Below are 18,202 nucleotides of genomic sequence, written 5' to 3'. Positions count from 1 at the left end.
CATAACACATGATACAAGTCTGAAGTTACTGAGGGAAAGATGTGATATAATTATAAAGAGGAGAGCAGTTTATTAAGATATTAAGATGGATCAATCTGTCTCTAAGCATCATGACTGCTGCTGCCTTCACAGTGAGACTATAATCATATGTTGTGTAATTGAGATATTATAATACAATTTAAAGTCCTGGAGCTTTATTCCCCCTTTTTTAAAAGGAATATTAATAGTAGCTTTTACTTTTGATAGTTTAAATCTAGATATCAGGTCGTTGATAATGTTAAAGAAAGTCTGGAACAAACAACTGAAACAACAAATAATAACAAACAAATAAACATTATAATCATATCAGACCTACCAGTCAAGGAGACATTCCAATTATTAATGTCAGATTAAAATGTCTTAATTAATGGTAAATAATTAAATTGATACATCTGCTCAAGTCTTCACAAACATGGATACTGAAATATTTAAATTTGGACGTGAAAGTAATAATAAGAGATAAAGATATATGTTTTTTTTTGTTTGTTTTTAGAATTTATAAAAAATGTATGAAATTAAACGAGATAAAAAATAAAAAAGCAGATATTAAAATAAATCAAACAGATCAAATAAGCTTGTAATTTAATTTCCTTTGTGTCGATACTGTTGAGTCTTTTTCCTGCAACACTGATGGTAGAAATATTGCATCCATATATATATATATATATATATATATGTATATATATACATATAAATAGACAGATATGTGTCGACTGCTGAAACTCTGAGAGGAAATGCGGTGACGGTTTGGTGGTTAAAGGTGATTGAAAAGAAGAAAAAATAGGGAAACAAAAAAAAAACAAGGAGCCTTACGGACATTTTTGTGGCGTGCAGGCCGAAGCCACGCAGAGGCAGAGGAGAGATTCACTGTAGGGCGAAGAAGCCTCATTTTCACCGCCCACCCCTCCCTCTCTCTCTCCCACCTCCACCCCTCTCCTCCCTTAAATCCAGCAGCATGTGGAGGGAAAACAAAAATAGAGTCCATCCCGTCGCAGCAGCACCCCGAGGACTCGGAGGTGCCTTTTGGAAAGTGATCCCAGCCCACTGCAGCGGCCTCAAGTGTTGTCACGCTGAGTTAGTGCCAAATTGCTTTGCAGCAACCCCCCACCCAAACCCCCCCACCTCCCCAAACCCCCCCCCTCAAACCCCCCACCCCCGTCCCTCCTCCAACCTACCAGCAACAAACAAGCCATGTACCGTATATATGCAGGCTTTCTTTAAAGATGTGCATGTGTATAAATATATGTTTTTTACCTTGTTTTTTAGGAAAACAAATCTTTGCAGGGACTAAAATGGTGAAGGAATTGATTTAATTAATGCAGCAGCATGTCCTGCGGCCACATGTAATCCATTGAGAATTCTCTAGCGGGAGCTTTCAAGGAGGGCAGCTGGGGGGGAATACAAAAAGATATTCTCCCTGAGACTCTTCCAGTGGCCTGTAATGGCAGCCTCGCACTAATCCCATAATTCCTTGTTTAATTAAACTACAGAGCCGACCCTGTAGTTGTCTAAGCCAGTTTGATGGGGCTTTTCTGTCTCACTTCACCAGCACATGACCAACTTCAGCACACAATGAAGGCACTCATACACAAACAAGTCAATAAAATCTGTCAATACCCAGAATTCTATGCACCACAACATTTATTTGACAAATATGTAGATCAAATATAAAAGCTCTGCTGTGCTGGAGACCTCTTTAACGTCCACACCTGAGCTAAAGCCTCCGTAACCAGACAGGAATTTCACAGGGTCGTCGTATGTCACACTGTGAGAGATGGATCTAAAATCTCAGACTCAGTCAGTCAGACTGCTGCTGGTGAATCACACACGGACCGTGTCAATAGAACAAAGAACATTATGCAAGCAGGCACATGTCATTAACTGACATCATCCATCTGCGCTGGTCTCATCTTTTAAAAATGCAACCAAACAGAAGCTGGCACTAAAATGCTCCAAGTTCTCTCCGACACACACACACAAACACTTTCTTACATTTAAACATAGTGTCATGTTGGTGTCTTTTGTGCTGTTTTATGCCACTTCTCAATGGAAGAGTTAGTAGACTCGAGTCACATTGTTGGATTTAGGTCTTAAAGTTATGACACGGTCAGATTTTTGATGCACGTCTGTCGCTGAACTGTTCTCACACACAGATCCAAGACCACTGTGGTGGATTTACTACCAAACATTTCACCACATTTCTCTTCCTTTATCCAAAAGCCCAAAATTACAGTCTGGGGGCCTTCACAAAGTTAATGTTTCTGTTTTAATACTCTTTATGTCTAGAATTTTTACAGGAATTCAATATATTTGCATTCAGTAACTGCCTCTATATATATGATTTATATTGTTACAGGCAGAGTCATTGGAAGCACCAACATCTGCAGTTTGGATACACGAATGTCTGTAGTTTGAACTTTGGATTTTATTACAAATGGTTGGATTTTGGGTATTTTGCCACAACATGAGAAAACAGTTGCCATCCTGTTAATACTTTAACTTACATTGCTGTTATAAAGCACATTGATTAGTGTTTCTGAATTGAAGCAAAACCCCAGAGAGGCAGGAGGATGACAACAACTGGCAGTACCTTGGTACGTGTCTGAGAGCTCTGGACACCAGGATGCCTTTAATGGACTGTAATCATGTAAACGTTCTGCTGTCTTGTTGTCTGTTAGCAGCTTTCATTCTCTCCTGTGATTACAAAGACTAGTTATTTAAGAACCAGCAGGTAAACCTCTTGTAGGACCTGTGATCTGTTTCCTGATGAGCTGTAGTTAGTAAATCTCCACCAACCTGATCAACAACAGTAATGTCCTGTGACTGTGATGTCACACCGTAGTCCACACTAGCGTATAGCAGAGCATTATATCTCTGCTTTATGTTTTATATACTCACCAATCCTGGTAAGCAGCCTCATTTCAAATGGATATCTGCACGCATCAGATAATCTTCCAGAGCTCCTTCTGAACGGTAGCATGGACACCTTGTGTGTGAGTGAAATCAGCTGCACAATAAATACACTGGGACTATTTTCAGCCTGCCAGTGTGTTTGTCTGGGCTTCCCTGAGGCCCACAATGAAAGAATGGTGCTACACATGTCGTCAAGGTGGTCTGGAGAGATTAGCACCCCTCATTCCACTCCAACTCTCAGCACCGAGCCCCGGGGGATGCTAGGATATGCAGGTTTTGATACAGAATTGTACTTACCAAGCACAAGGAAATTGTATTGTCATATAAATAACCACACAGAGAAATCATGTAGCCTCCAGAAGAGTCATTGGAGGCCATGCTATTTGAAGCATCATTTGTCCCTTCCTCCTCTGCCTCCTTCTCTCTGTATTTGGAGTTGAAGTTGCTGTGTTAAGTCTTCATCGCTGCCACATGATCACAAGGCAACTGTACACATACAGATATGATGGCATTAAAACAGAATACCAGAATCTCCGTCCCTGGTCAGGCAACACTCAGCTGTCTTCCCTCCTCTGGCTTGGATCTTGGAGATGGAGCTGAAGGTACGGATTGGATCGTGTCTTCTTGGAATGGACACTTTATTGCCCTGTAAGCAATTAGCCCTGAGATCTGCAGTCATTAAGAACCCAGACTCTCTTCTTCTGGGCTTCCATCAGTCAGTGTTGTCTTCTATGAAAGGTTACCGCTGGTTTACTTAGCCACATATGTTTTGGAGGCACTGTAACATGTTCCTGGATTATGTTCCTTGTGTCAGATGAGGTTTACTCAGTTGCCATGAAACCGTAGATGTTCAATGAACATACATCAACACACACACAACAAGCGAGTCAAGGCAGGTTCACAGTTTACTGTTGAGTAGATGACCGACATGATTTGGGCCTGATGACTGATGGGAGGAGTTGGAGCAGGTGGTTCCAGTCCGGGTCAGTCAGTGTTGACGGTCAGTGTTAGTGTGATATGATAAGATACTTATCTGCATATAAACTGTACAAGTGGCTGCTTGTCGTCCATGTTTGTTTTGGTGACAGTTGGTGATCTCGTGGGCTTTGTGGAGTCATTACTGACCAGTTTGACCAGTGTGTTGTTTAGTGTTATTAATCTCCATCCTGAAGGTCACATATATGCCAGTTGGTGGGAACAATCTTTATGTGGTTTGTCCAAAGCTTTAGTTGAGACTGTTTGAAGAATGAACTGTTACACTCAGTCCTGTGTCATGTTTCAAGTCAATGTTGACTTTTTCAATATTTCACCAAAACCACCATCTTAACTGAACTTTAACCAGACCCATAAACTCAGTAACCATGCTGTAGTTGTCAAGAGCAGATGTTGCATGACAACAAATGAAAAATGCTTTGCAGATATGTTCAACATACAAACTGCTGAAGCAGCTCAGAGGACGTCTTGTTGTTTATTTGCCTGATGTGTGATCCTCCTGTAGATGACTGGAGACTATACTATATGCTTTATGTTATTTCATTTAATTTCACAACAGTTGGCTCAATGATTGTTAGTATTACTGAAATGAGCAGATGTCCTGGAAGAATGTAAGCAAATCAGCATCTTTGTGCAATTTCGTGATGATTATGATGAGCCTTTAATTTTGTCAGATAATTGTGAAAGAGTTTCTTTATGGAGGGAGTGTGATGTTATTATACTGTTGCACAATGTCATGTGGTTGTATGTATCATGGGATCATAGTTAGATTGTACATATCATTTGTATCATATATTCACAATATATAAAAAACGCTGACATGAAGTGACCTCTAATGTGTCCTGTTTGTTCAGGCAGTCGGATGGATGAAGTGTCAGACGTGGAGTCGGAGCCTGACCTCCCCCTGAAGAGGAAGCAGCGCAGGAGTCGAACCACGTTCACGGCGGAGCAGCTGGAGGAGCTGGAGAAGGCTTTTGAAAGAACCCACTACCCTGACATCTACACCAGGGAGGAGCTGGCCCAGAGGACCAAACTCACCGAGGCCCGGGTTCAGGTAACACACTCACATCTCTCTCTCTCTCTATCTTTGAAAGGCTCGGTTCACCAAAATAGGGAATAAATATAAATACAATAAGTTTCTAAATCAGTTTCTTTTGGGTTCCCCCAAATAACAAAATCTCACCTCTGCTGGTACCTGATCATACAGATTCAGGAGATGGTTGGGTTTAACATCTGACACTTTAAAATTCAACAGTAACATCTCTTTCTTATTGTTTCTATTGAAACAACTTTCTACCAGAGACCCGTCCTATTTGTCCTAATCACTTCAACTGAAGAGATTCTGTGTCTAAAGCTGGGAAATAAAACCAAACTGTCTGCAGGAGAACCTCCAGAAACTACAGCATGTCTTTGTAGTTTGGGTGAACAGAGCCTTTAAAGGCACATTCCTCATTCTTAGTTAATTGCGTCGCTGTTGAAGAACAACTGTAGCGTGTTGCTACCTCAGTCCTATCAGATTTCTTTGGCCTCAGATCCAGTTGGACAACGTCTCTGACCTTTATAGTGAGTGAAGTTCTGGTCAGAAGTGAACAGTTTAGTTTTCAGATGTTCAGCAGTTAGGTGTGTACACACACACACTCACACTGTTTCTTCTTTTTACTCTCTCTGCCTTCATGCTTTGTCTTTTCTTTTGGGTTTATTTGTATGGTTGTACAAGATGTCACATTATTGTCAAGTCCAACTAACATTCACATACACATGTGAACAGTATACTGCTGGAGGCTCTACCAGCTGTTCACATCTCAGATATGGAACGGCTTTGGTCTCTGTTAGGTTTTGACAGCTCCACAGTGTCCCAGTAGTGCTGGAGAAAATACTGTAGAGCTCTAACAACAGCTGTTAGGTGTTCAGCAGTGGAGTGGGGGCTGCATTCCTCATGTATGTCTCACTCCCCAACATCTTGGCTGGAATCTGTTTTTCCCACCACTTTCAAGCCCACCACTCATTGTAAAATTCACAGAAGAGTCTTGTCTCTCTCTCACGGGAGCTTTAATCCACAACAGCAACGTGGATCAATCAAGACCCAGGAAAACAGGGAGTGAGAAACCAGCCACCATGGAAACCATTCCCCACTCTGCCACTTGCTCTTACTGCAGGCCTCGGACTGATCTACGTCTGCACGACTCTGCTCATCCTACGTTTACTGACGGCTTTCAGCCACATATTCAACAACCAACAGCGGATATACACTTGACTAAACTATCTCAAGCTCCACTTGTTAGGTTCACCGTATCCCATCGTCCCCGTCCATGCTGATTCATGTTGACACTTGACTGTCCCTGCAGAGAAGTGTGTAGAAGTTTCTAAGCAGACAACTGACGAGGATTCAGTGGAAAGCTCCGGAGCAAACCAGTAAGTGGACCTTGAGTCATGATTCTCTGGTCAACTGCTGTTTAGAAAAGGTTGCAGCACATGTGTCACAGTATGATCCAAGACCACCGTCCTGGATCGATGACCAAAGATGTGCTGGAGGGATGAACAACATTTTCTCTAATGTGGAGTTTTGTCGGTGACGCTGTTTAATAAAGACGTTTCTCCACCAGTCAGCTTAGTGCTCAACATATTTGTTTGTTACTTGAGCATCTAGTCTGCTGGTCAAACAGCGACAGCACACTCCTCCTACAAGGAGGGCGCTGTCTAACTCATCGCTCTAAAGTCTCCCATAGGTTTCCAGCTGGGTTGAGACGGGAAGCCAAAACATATGATTCACATCATGTTCATACTCATCAAACCATTCAGTGAGCCCTCATGTCCTGTATGGAAGCATCTGCAGTCAATATGTTTCTACACTCATTTATCTGCGTCTCTGTTACACTATATTACAGTAAATTTCTACTGATGATGGCAGGAATGCTCTCAGTTATTCTGTTTTCATTTCATAAAAAATAAATAACTAAATGATGTTGTAAAGATTGTTAAATAAACTGATAGGAGGCTTTTACTGAAAATATTGATTTAAGTATGAAGAGGAAGAAGAGTTGAAGCCAACTGTAAACTGAAAGGATGTGTGTGTGTGTGTGTGTGTGTGTGTGTGTGTGTGTGTGTGTGTGTGTGTGTAGTTTATATAGAGAGAGTTAGCGTGAGATTGATGTCAAATCTCTTCATGGCTCTCAGTCTCTGTTCTGTTGGACTTTACTGCTGTGAAATTCAATCAGGTTATCCAGGTTTTACTGCTCATCCTGGACACACACACACACTCCACACACACACACACAGTCACACACACACACACACACACACACACACACACACACACTGCTAGTTCCTTCAGTAATTCTCGGGCATGTCAGTCTACTAGCAGCTTACCAGCAGACACCATACATGCATACGTCTACACATAGGAAGAGTGAGCTGTCACCACCTCACCAGTCATCTACACACTCAGTTTGTTATTTCTTTGATTAATACAGTAGATTAATCCCAAATGTCCAGGAGACTTCTATGACACTCACAGCTACATTTAGGGGACGTCCATAGAAAATAAAAAGCTCATCATTAACTGGTTTAGATTCAATAAAAGAGAGCTCTGCAGGTTTTGTAGACTCAGAGAGATCAAGTCAGTGAGTGTTAGTTTACAGTACACACATGAATTCAGACAGTGTCTATAAAAAAAAGAGTCTGTGTGTTCATGTCAACGTCAGGAGGAAGAGGAGCAGAGGTCCATTCAAAGCGACACTGCAGTGTGATTTGAGAGTGAAGCATCGGGCTTTTAGAAAATCATTACTTACCACATTGCTTACTCACACACACACACACGCTAATTCACTGACACACACTGATGTACAAAGTCTGCCTGCAAGCATGAAGGGAGGGTTTAACCAGTGTGGAGGTTTTTTTTAGGCCGACCCAGATGCTAATACTGTCTTTTTTATTCAAATATTGTTGTTATGAAAGTGATGATAGTCAGTATTTTGTTACTGTATTCATGACCTAGAAGTCTGAGAGCTCATTCAGTTTCTTGTGCATGTTTAGGTTTACTAATCAAAGGAAATATGCTTCACCTTCTTGCTCAGAATTGAGCTGCTAGTTAGCTTAGCTTAGCATACTGTAAAGACCAGAAACAGCCAACCTGGCTCTGTCCAGCGTCTCTAAAGCTCACTGATGAACATGTTATATCTACATCTGTATGTTCTGCTGTCTGGAGGAGGCGACTGAATGAGAGCTGTTTCTCTTCACGTCGTGTCCGTCCACAGTCGTACTGTAGCTCTGCAGAGGGGAGTTGGACTGTCGAGTTGAACAGTCAGACTCTACTTCTTCTTCTCCTTCTCTTGCAGTAGCACCTCAGGGCGACAACACCTGCTCTAATTATTTGAGTCTCCTCCACAGAAATAGGAGTCCAAATGAACTTCTCCACTTGAAAGGCATGTTTTCATTTGCTGCAAATGAAAAAGGAGGATTTCTGGAGAAAGTGGGCGGGTGGAGAGCTGGAGGCTATACGTAGGTTCCTGCCAAGGCTCTGGATGTGTGGCGTGTGCGTGTGTGTGTGTGTGTGTGTGTTCATTTATTAACTCATGTGAGTGGTATTGTATGGTCTGATTCAAATGACGCAAATGATCAAAATGTAGTTACCTGTGTGTCCTAATCTGGGACGGAGTGTGAGGAGGAGACGGAGGAGCAGGCGGACAGAGCCGGGCCCTGTGTGAGTGTGTTTTCTGCAGACTGACAGGCTCGTACTTGCTCTGAGCTTCTGTCTTTTAGTTGGCTTTAATTAAGAACTTGGAAATTAGTGCCCTGCTGAGTTGAAAAAGAGCACCGTTTAGCTTTTGGCAATACACACCCTTTTGTCATTTCACAATCTGCCTGATTTGGCTCACTTTATTGGACTCGGGAGTAGGTGTGTGTGTGTGTGTGTTTGAAATGTTCTCATGTTAGACATTTTTCTTTTTCTTTGTAAACTCTTAGACAATTACATTACACTGCAAGACAAATAATGAGACTGTATATGAACACAAGTCTTTAATTTGTCTGACTGGAACCTGTTTTACATAGTTCTGTAAATAAACATTTGTTTTATGTTTTTGTCACGTTAGATTTAGATGATAATTAATCTGGAATTATTGTGTTTCCAAAAAACAAAAGCCTCTGTTCCCCAGTGTTAAAGTAGAAGGTTTGAAGTGTGGTGGTTGCTTTGATCAGTCATGTGTTAAGTGTTGAGCTGGTGGATGTTGCCGCCTCCTCCTCTCCCTCCTCTTTGGCCTCCATTCATCCCATTGAGGCTGCATTCATCTGTCTGGAGTCAATAAGGAACAACGCATGATTAACCACACACACACACACACACACACACACACACACACACACACACACACACACACACACACACACTCCATTGACAAACCATTTTCTTTCTCTTTCGTACCAAAAGGTCAATAAACTCTTTTTTTTTTACAACGTGGTAACATTTCAGGGTTTAGTTATTTGTTTCTGCTGACCTCCTGTGGTTTAATATCTCTCCTTGCTGCAGTGATGTAAGAGTGTACTCCAGGTTGTGTTGGTACGCTGTGACATCACTACTGAGTACCAACCACACCCGTCAGCATTCAACTGTTCACTAACCTTCAGTCAAACTTTTACAACAGTCACTTCAGTTCAGTCACTTTATCATGAAGACGGGAAACAAACCTGTCGCAAGAAGCAGTTTTTTCTTCTCACTGTGACACCAGCGTAGCACATGAGTCAAGTTAAGTCTGGCTCATTAAACTGATGCTGTCGGTCTCTTTTTGTTTCAGGTGTGGTTCAGCAATCGAAGGGCCAGGTGGCGAAAACAAGCAGGAGCCAATCAGCTAGCAGCATTCAACCACCTGTTGCCGGGTGGATTTCCTCCCACAGGAATGCCGACACTTCCTACATACCAGCTGCCAGAGTCCAGCTACCCAACCAACACTCTGTCCCAAGGTAGAGCTGATAACACATTGAACATGTTAGTGAGGAGCTGCTGCACCACATCCATCCAAAGATATTCCCTCGTTTGATGTTTTGATGATGATGGTGATGGAGAGAACACGTCGTTCTCCCGTCAGTGTTATTGTCCTCACTTCCTGCTGTGCTGAGCTGGTGCTTACTGTGGGGAGCGAAGAGGCAGAGACACCATATATCAACTCCATACATACTTTACTCTCACATAACATCCTGTCTGTGTGAACTGACTGAAATACACATTATGTCTTGCAGTTGCAATCTGCAGCTGGCCTGATCAGTAGTGTGTAATAGCCGTGTTTGGTCAGCACCATATAGCTGAGAGATAGGACTGTAATGTGCAATAAATTAATCATTGCAGCACAATTAGCTGGAGGCCACAGATATCACAACTTTTCTCTTTTTGTGGTATGTATATGATATAAAAGTAGAAAGGCAAAACATTTTATTCAATATTGTGTAAAGAGAGAAAAAAGCCTGTCGTTATGTAAAAGCAGGAACTAGTTAATAAAATGCTGAACATAAAGGATCAATATGCAGTGTTTTACTTTGTTGGATCATCTCTTTGTATCCAGAGCAGAAATATGTCCCAGACTGGTAGCAGGGGAAACTCTGTGTGGGTTACAGGGAGGTTTTTAGATGGTTCTGAACTATGTGCTGTTGTGTTTTGTTCCTCAGACGGTGGCGGTACAGTCCACCGCCCCCAGCCATTACCTCCGTCAACTATGCACCAGGGTAGTCTGTCCAGCACTGACAGCAGCTCCGCCTACGGTCTGACCTCCAACCGCCATGGCTTCTCCAGCTACTCCGACACCTTTATGAGCTCTGCACCTAATAACCATGTCAACCCTGTCAGCAACGGACTCTCCCCACAGGTAATAACTGCTGACTGCTATAACATATATGCACCGGGAGGAGTAGAACTGTTGTGCATTAATGTAATCCATCAAGCCTCTGTTACTTCTGAACAACCTCTGTTAGGACGTTGTTTGGACAGAGTACAGAGATGGAGGCAGGCAGAGGAGGCTAGCCTCCATCACACCTGGTAACTCCAAACCTTTACATGGTGTCTCTAGCCACTGGTGCATCCTGAAGTCTCCCGGGTTTTCTAAGGCAGCGTTCACACTGACATTAATGCATCCCTCTCATTTGTTTGAATTGAGCCTGTGTTGATGTAGCAGAACAACAACAGGCTCATCCAGGCTCAACTTTTGCAGGAACACAACGCAGCGTCATCTGGCAGGTTTAGTAGAGGAGGAGACATGTCCTGTGTGTGAGCTTGTTGTTGTTTATGGTCAGGGACTCGGTTGCTTGTTATGTCATCATGTTTATTTCCACACATGTAGTAACAGTAGATTTGTTGGGAGACATAAGCTTATTAGCAAAAAGTTTTTACACCTGCTGTTACTGAATCAGTGAGGTTAGAAAAATACTTTCAATGTGTAAAAGGCAAAAAGTAATTCATTACATTTTCCATGTAACCTGCTCAATGCTGGTTGTCATAACAGCAGAATAAGTGAAAAACAGCAGCAGCTCGGTTTTTGGTGAAGAGTCTTTTTAAATACTGTGAAACATGTAACGTGTTATCCTGCTCCATCGTCTCCTTCACTGCACATTTACAAGAAATTATGACTCAGTTGAAAATAGATGCAACAAACCTTTAATGAATCCGGCACCAATATTTTTCATTTATTTATCATTTTAAACTGAAATTGGCTTTTCATGTGATTAAACTCTTCAGGCCCAAAATTTGACTTTGTTGTTTTGGACCCACAATCCAGTTCAGACAATAGCAGCTGTGATTTAAGAAGATTTCCACTGACTCTCAGTCAGAAGGTGCTGCTTTACTGCACAGCCCTCTTTGTGAACGGGTTAATTAGAATAATATTTTACTATGAATTTTGTCCCCCATCTGTAAGTCTGTGCAGTTACCGAGATCATTCAAGCTCGTGGCTTCTAACAGATTGTAGTGTGAACTTTCAACCAGAAAGATGTTCATTTCAAGGACCAATCCCTTCTCACTGACTATTGACTGTGGTCATTAGTTTCAGACAGATGCTGTCAATGAAGGCTCCTCCACTGAATCATAGCTGATATCCAAGCATCATATCCTTTAAGGCACCTTTTGGAAGCATCTGACGTGCGTGTTTTGAAGTACACCTGTTGTTTTTAATGGCCGAACACGCACTAGAAGCGTCTTGACGCGCTTACTCCGACCTCGTTTCGATTTTTGGAGCATCAAATGCAGAAACTGTTTTCTCTGCAGCTGAAGAAGTCCTTCTGTGTGTATGTTACATTTGGTTTAGTGTAAATGACTCTGTGTAGCTTCTCTTAATACAGAGTAACAGAGTTTTAGGTCAACCTGATCCATTGAGTCTGATTTGTTTTGATTTTTGCCAGACTAAATAAATTTGGATAGTTATATAAGGCTCTTTGAACTAAATGATAGCAACGGACCACTTGTTATTTTTATATATTATATATATATATATATATATATATATATTTATTCTTGGTATCCCATTAACAATAATATCCAGTGGATCAGTTACCTGATTTTAGCGGGACAAGACTCACATGGTAATCAGAGGGATCAGGAGAAATCGTGGTCAGGCTGGAGCCACTTAAGGCTGATTACTGTTGGTAACTAACAACACTGACCCTTGCTGCAGTTACCCTGCAAGATCAGCCAAGTGTCCCAAAATATCAGATACAGTAGGTGTTGTGAGGAGTGGAGCAGGTGGACTGCAGGCAACAGGAAGTTAAGAATAACTCTTTATTCAAGGTTCATGCAGACAAAGCAAAGCTGGCAGAACAGAACTAAACAACAAAGGATCAAACCAGACTGAGCTGAAAACCAGGACAAATGAACTGATGAGGGGATAGGGAACAGGTGACTGGACAGAGAATAGATGGGAAAACACTGGGGGCAGAGACGGACTAACGTGGTTGATACAGGGCAGGTGTGAAGGGACGAGCAGGCCGGGGAAGAAAACCAAGACCCAAAAAACACAAGGAGACAGATGATCTTATCTTTCCTATAAAATAAAATGCAGTAATGTTTCTTCTTCATAACAATCCTTTAAACTAAACACATGCTCCTACAGGTGAGGGGAATGAGGTGATGCAGTGATAGCAGGACAGATGAGAGAGGCATAGTGCATCTAATGTTGAACACTAACTACATACAGACATCACTACTGTGGTGAAATAAGATGCTCATAAGAAACTGACAACTCATGGTATGAATGAGCAGAAGGACTGGATAAATGATGTCCTGATGAAGAGTAACTAAACCATAACCAGCACTGTAGAAGACTCTTATCACATTAAAGCAGTGAGGAAGGAAGTTGTCATGACTGAGATGTGAACTTAGAACCAGACTCACTCAAAGCTGAGAGGAAGATACTCAGAGCCAGACCATGACAGCATCATGACAGTCAGCCGTTACAGTAGCATTAAGTCATCATTGTGATTGTCCACAATACTAGTCTGCTGGAGTAGAGTTAGTCTATATCTATATATTGAATATATACATATATACACACATGTATATGTGTGTGTGTGTGTTTGATGATGAAATATGATCCCAGTTTGAGTAAGACATCCATGGGTTTGTCTTTTTATTTACTGTAACCATGATCTTCTTTCCCTGATCTCTATAAACAGATATCTGTGTATGAATGTAGAATCTGTTGGCAACGGGACAAGATGTTGCTACCGGAAACATTGTGGTTTCTGTTTGTAGTCCGCTTGTAGTCCGCTTGTAGTCCGTTTGTAGTCCACTTGTAGTCCGTTTGTAGTCCGTTTGTAGTCCGTTTGTAGTTTGCTTGTAGTCCGCTTGTAGTCCGTTTGTAGTCCACTTGTAGTCTGTTTGTAGTCCGTTTGTAGTCCGTTTGTAGTCCGTTTGTAGTTTGCTTGCAGTCCGCTTGTAGTCCGTTTGTAATCCGCTTGTAGTCCATTTGTAGTCTGCTTGTAGTCCGCTTGTAGTCCGTTTGTAGTCTGCTTGTAGTCTGTTTGTAGTCCGTTTGTAATCCGCTTGTAGTCCGTTTGTAGTCCGCTTGTATTCCGTTTGTAGTCTGTTTGTAGTCCGTTTGTAGTCCGAGTAGTATTGACCAATCACGTTTGAGCGGGCTTGCAGGTAAACAGTCCGCGTGGAGAGTGAAAGAGGTGGAACACATCGGCTATCGTCTGACAGCGATGTAGCTTTTCATTAGCTTGTTGTTTTAATGTATCTGCATTCATAAGCATATATCTGTTTATAGAGATCAGTTGAAATGTTGTCTGGACCGTGTCAAGTTGCTAATCGGACTATAAACAATGACCAGTGCACGGAGGAGAGAGTCTTGGCCCGGATATCCAGATATCTGCTGGCTACAGCGGAACCCCCTGAAACATTGTCCGTTGCCCCCAGAGGCTGAATCAGACAGACAGCCGGTGGTCCAAGATTGTTCCTTCACTAACCTCGACCATACTGTTGTTCCCGTGCAGAGATATTAGACAGTGACAGTTTCTGGACATAAAAACATTTTCATTGAACATGATCCAGGGTTTTACAGAATCATCCAGTGTCAATGTTATTGTGTGGTGATAGGGTTAGTGCCATTAAATCACTCATTACTAGACGTAAACACAGCTTGTCTCATTCACAAAGAGCTGACAGCAGAGACTCTGTCAGTGTGTCCTCCTGAATGGGGAGGAGGGACGGATTCCCCGCGTTCTTCTGTCTTACTCTCTTCAACAAGAACCATTCAAAATGAGACTGGACTCGTGTGCTCAGGCAGGAATAGATGACTGGCTCGTATCGACGCACGTCACTGGATGAAGATGAAATTTGATGCACTTAGTCCTAAACACTGGGCAGCCCACCCCGAAAACAAACATACAGAAAACAAGATTGAAATGCTGTTTACAAAGAGTTCAATTCAACAGCACGTTTGCCTGCAATTACTTTCTTTACATATTTTATTGGCAGTTTTTATTCTGCTCTTCAGAGCTGGTTGACTTTCCTTCCTCCTGTTTTCTTTGATGAGAGGAGAGACGTGAGGATTTGGTGACAAAAAAGAGATTTGCTGTTGTTGCTGGAGAGTTGGTGATAACGGAGCTCTTTCTACAGCACATATGTTTATTAATCGTTGTGTCGAGGCTTAATGCTACAAAAAGAAAGCTGCATATATATATCAAGAGCCGTGGCCACCTTCTCCATCCCTAAACAACACAGCAGTGGTTTACATCAGGGATTACCACACTGCAGGAACATATACATTCTTCTTCTTATTATTGCTGCACTGACTTACATCTTTTACTTTGTGCTTTAGATGTGACACGCAAACTGACTTTACTATTCAATTTAATAAAAATATTTAAAAAACAGTGTTCATAAGTGAAAATACCATATAATATAATATCATTCAGAGAATTTAAAACTGTCTACATTGAATTATTGAACAAACTTTTGAAAAAACAGAACCAATTCATTTATATCTCACTACAGACCAAAACAAACCCAACCAACCGTTTATATACAGTCTTCAGGTTCTAGTGAAATAATGGACACTACATTAAAGTGCTGAGTCTCAGCTTTAATTTGAGTAGATTAACTGTGTGAGAGATACGCAGACTCAAGTCCAAACTTCTTGGTGCTGAGAAAAAGGGTGCAGCCAGGTGTGATGTGGAGGAGAGGCTGAATATATTATTAGTGGGAGGAATCAGAACCAGTAGGTGGAGCTGGGATGAGCTTCAGGTCAGGTTTTATATTAATGGATCAGATCAGAATCGATTGAGGTAGTTGGGCAAGAACAGGACCATGTTAGACTCAATCCAGAGGAAATAATGACCTCACATGTTATCCTAACATATGGATGTTAATGCATAGAGCCGCTGGTTGTCATGGTATTTTACACACATGGATACACGTCCATGCACAGAACACACTACTGACAATGTTTTGTGACGTGAACGGCAAAACTAAACTTACTGCAACAATCCTCTTGACATGAAGGAAAACTATTTTGATTCTCCAAGTTATGTTGGAACTTTATTGAGCTTAAACAAAACGTCAGATGACAGATTTGCTGGAGCTCAGGATGCATCCTGAAGACAACCACGTTGTTTTATTGATTCTGACTGATCCTGTCGCCATGTCAAATAATGCACAGCCTCTGTGTCAGACACGTATCTACTGTAAACATGTGAAGGACTGGACCTTCTACAAGTTGCTTTGGATCATATTGTTGGTAAGAATCGTCCTTAAAAAGATTGTATTTGATGTGCAGTGGATGAAAAAACGACAGCTGAGGCCATGAAATCGCCCTGCGTCTGCGTCTGTGATAAGAGGTGGTCTGGACACAAACACATTTTCATACCAAAATTACTCTGCGCTGCCTCATCAGCAGAAACAGCCTCAGTGCAGGAAATCACCAAACAGGTGCAGAAAATTGCATAAAGACTGAATTAAACCTCAGAGCCCAAAGTGTTCAAGTAATAAACACATGAAGTCAAACAGAATCATCACAGGTAACATTTAGTGTAAAATCCTTTGCAGTCAACGACTGTCTGAAGTCTTGGACTCTTAGACATCAGGAGACACTTTGTATCTTCTCTGGTGATGTTCTCCCAGACCTTCACTGCAGACTCCTTCAGTTCTTGTTGTGGACTCTCTGCCTTTGGTCTGGTTGAGATCAGCTGATTGACTGGAGGCCAGTGGAGGATGTTCCACCTCTTTGGTTGCTGTGTTGGTTGTTGGGTTTGTTGTCCTGCTGAATGATGAAATGTGCTCCAGTCAGTTTGGATGCATGTGTGAATTCATGCTGTTGCTTGTGTCAGCAGTGAGCCGTACATGTCTTTACCACAACACAAGCATGTTTGACAGATGAGCTGCTCTACTTTGACTCATCACTTGTTCCTTTTTCTTCACCATGTAAATGATTCACAACACTTGTGCTCCTCCATCTACCAGCTCCGTGGACATTTTCTAGTTTTCCTGCTCACCTGTTTTTTTAGAATGAAATCCATCGTTCGCTGATAGATTTTTGCTTTTTTCAGCCTTATTATTATCTTCTTCACTTCCACGTTCACCTCTTTACTCCTCATATTGACAGACCGCTCCACCTCAGTCTACTCCATTATCCATTATTATATTTCAAACTGAATGTCAAATATGTCTAAATTTATGTGTAATTGCCCAAATAATTACAGTAACGGCTTCATTTAATATAACAAATCAGAATTTTCGGGGAACTTGAAAATCAAAATAAGATGAAAAATATTAAAATATTTTAGAGTATCATTTGTCATCTTACACTCCTTCATCTTCTCTGCATTCTCCTTCTTTTCTCCTCCTCTTCATCTTCATCTTCCTCCTCTGTTTGAACATACGATAAATACAAACAATAACAATGTTATTTTAAATCTATTTCAACATTCGGCCGACCAACGGTGTAACCACTGCTCACTCCTCTTCACGTTTAAAGGCGTCACTGTTGCTGTTCAACCAATAATGACCAAAGACAGAAATGATGCTCATCATCCAGCCAATCAGAATCATGTTCCAGCGCTACTGTTGATAAGTGTGAATAAAACAAAATATGTATTTAACCACTGTGAGAAAACATTGAGATGATGTCATTGGCTGCTGATTGGTTAGAGTAAACTCCCAAACATACATCAGTTAACATGAAACTAAAGTCTGATTATCATAAATATTAAATATATTTCAGTGTGATGGATCGATGCAGCCGTTAGAAACATGGCGTCTCTGGTTTGAACATGTCAGTTACTACAAGCACATAGAGTTTATTTATACATGAGGCTGTCAGACATTGTGGAAACGTTTATAACTTTGATGCTACTTAGAAGGAAATTTAAAGGGAGATTAAAGTGTAGCTGCTCTGCCAGGACTGAACTATTTCAGCTGCAGTAGATAGAAATCTTAAAACGATCCTTCATCATCTCTCGTGCTTTCTCATCTTCTGACGTTTTATTTGTCTCAAACGGTAACATTTTGCGCAGCTTTCAGACATATTTATGAGCTTAAAGCATCCAGCGTTATATATGTGAGGACGGAGCACCAACATACCAGTTCACTGTGGAGGAAATCCCGTCAAATTGAAATCAATACAGCTCCGGTATATATTCACTTGATTGAAATGCTATTCATCCCTGACATGAAATGCATGTGCAGTGAATGCTGCTGCTGCTGCTGCGTTCACTGTTTATTGTCCTTTTCAGTCTTTTCTGAATGGCTCTGAGTTCCAGCTCAAGCTTTTCCATTATGGGTTCA

General features: G+C 41.5%; 1 protein-coding gene and 1 long non-coding RNA gene across 8 annotated transcripts in view; one reads left to right on the top strand and one right to left on the bottom strand.

The window, feature by feature from the left end:
- Positions 1-18,202, top strand: part of LOC122982654 (paired box protein Pax-7-like) — a 66,288-nt gene that overhangs the window by 26,306 nt on the left and 21,780 nt on the right. For all 7 annotated transcript variants that reach the window (XM_044352102.1, XM_044352100.1, XM_044352101.1 and 4 more), the window contains 3 exons: positions 4,800-4,999; positions 9,735-9,900; positions 10,600-10,796. In XM_044352102.1, the coding sequence (XP_044208037.1) occupies positions 4,800-4,999; positions 9,735-9,900; positions 10,600-10,796 (563 nt within the window). The remainder of the gene's footprint in view (positions 1-4,799; positions 5,000-9,734; positions 9,901-10,599; positions 10,797-18,202) is intronic.
- On the bottom strand, positions 8,947-9,536 carry LOC122982655. Its single transcript, XR_006403506.1, has 2 exons — positions 9,438-9,536; positions 8,947-9,235 (listed from the first exon to the last, which is right to left on the bottom strand). It is a non-coding gene; the product is annotated as an uncharacterized LOC122982655 (long non-coding RNA).

This window comes from Thunnus albacares, chromosome 5 (assembly GCF_914725855.1).
Source record: "Thunnus albacares chromosome 5, fThuAlb1.1, whole genome shotgun sequence".
NCBI classification, from domain to species: Eukaryota; Metazoa; Chordata; class Actinopteri; order Scombriformes; family Scombridae; genus Thunnus; species Thunnus albacares.
This window is presented reverse-complemented; position numbering and strand designations above follow the sequence as displayed.